Consider the following 1,100-nt stretch of genomic DNA (forward strand, 5'->3'; position numbering starts at 1 on the left):
TGTGCTGTTGAAGGCTCTTGTGTATGCCGATTACTGTAGCTTTTTCTTCTTCGGCAGCCACAGCGGTCAGTCTACATGTTGCACGTGCTGTTCATGGATCTGCGGCACCGCTTTACTTCTTATGAATGGGCATTGCTTGCAGTGCTGATGACGGATTTGTTGTGGTCTGACCCCTCTCCACTTCCTGGACTGACCCCATCAAAGAGAGGCGTTGCATGTCAGTTCGGCCCCGACATTACAGCCAAGTTCCTCAAGGACAACAACTTGAGCTTTGTTATTCGTTCACACGAAATGAAAGAGGAGGGTTATGAAGTTGAACACGGCGGCAAACTGGTAACATGCGCCTGCTTGCTCTGCTTATCTGCCGACAGCTGCATTCTCACGTTCACCACTTGCTTGGTTTATGGAGCCGATGAAGGGACATTAACCCTTTAGAATGTAGCGGTCAACAGGATGCGGCAGTGGTGTTTAGCGGTAAGCATAGTGTTGCAGCTTTGCAGTTCTACAGCAGGCTCATCATTGTGCGTGTTTGTTCTTTTCAGATAACTGTATTTAGTGCTCCGAACTATTGTGACGAAATGGGCAATAAGGGGGCTTTTATCAGGTATGCAAGTCGAGCTAACCACTCATGCCAGTAGCACTCTCTGTGGCGCTTCTCTTCGCTAGCGTTTTGATTTCGTCCTTTATTTCCTTGTTCTCATGTTTAGGTGTCCTTCCGGCGTCTTGCAACTGCGGTGCGTTGTTCAGGCTGAAAGGTTCCGAGATGGAGCCGAAATTCCACCAGTTTACGGCCGTTTCTCATCCTCCAGGGCCTGCCATGCAGTATGCAAATCCCATGTTAAGTTTCGTCTGAGTCGACAATTGTTTTCACGACGTCCTTGAGCATGTTGCGTTTCCTTTTACGCCCCTGTGGCATTTGTCGGAGTCAGAAAAGGCCCGGCACGCGCACATTGCACAGACTGAAAGCCTTTGAGCTTGGAAAGAGAACTAAAGAGGGGACCGTATTATCCGTGTCATGCGACATGCATTGTGAGTTTCCCTCCAGTCGTTGTTTGGCAGTCGTGCCATCCTTTGGCGCTAACAGCCTTCCACCGCTGGCA

General features: G+C 49.6%; 1 protein-coding gene across 1 annotated transcript in view; it reads left to right on the forward strand.

The window, feature by feature from the left end:
- EMH_0095340 (uncharacterized protein) overlaps positions 1 to 853 on the forward strand; it is a gene marked incomplete at both ends in the record, with an annotated part of 1,236 nt that extends 383 nt beyond the window's left edge. Inside the window, 3 exons of the mRNA XM_013502214.1 lie at positions 143 to 333; positions 543 to 604; positions 748 to 853. Coding sequence (XP_013357668.1) covers positions 143 to 333; positions 543 to 604; positions 748 to 853 — 359 coding nt within the window. The remainder of the gene's footprint in view (positions 1 to 142; positions 334 to 542; positions 605 to 747) is intronic.
- Positions 854 to 1,100: the final 247 nt, after the last annotated feature.

Source organism: Eimeria mitis, genomic scaffold (assembly GCF_000499745.2).
Source record: "Eimeria mitis Houghton genomic scaffold, Emh_scaff8576, whole genome shotgun sequence".
In the NCBI taxonomy this organism is placed as follows: domain Eukaryota; phylum Apicomplexa; class Conoidasida; order Eucoccidiorida; family Eimeriidae; genus Eimeria; species Eimeria mitis.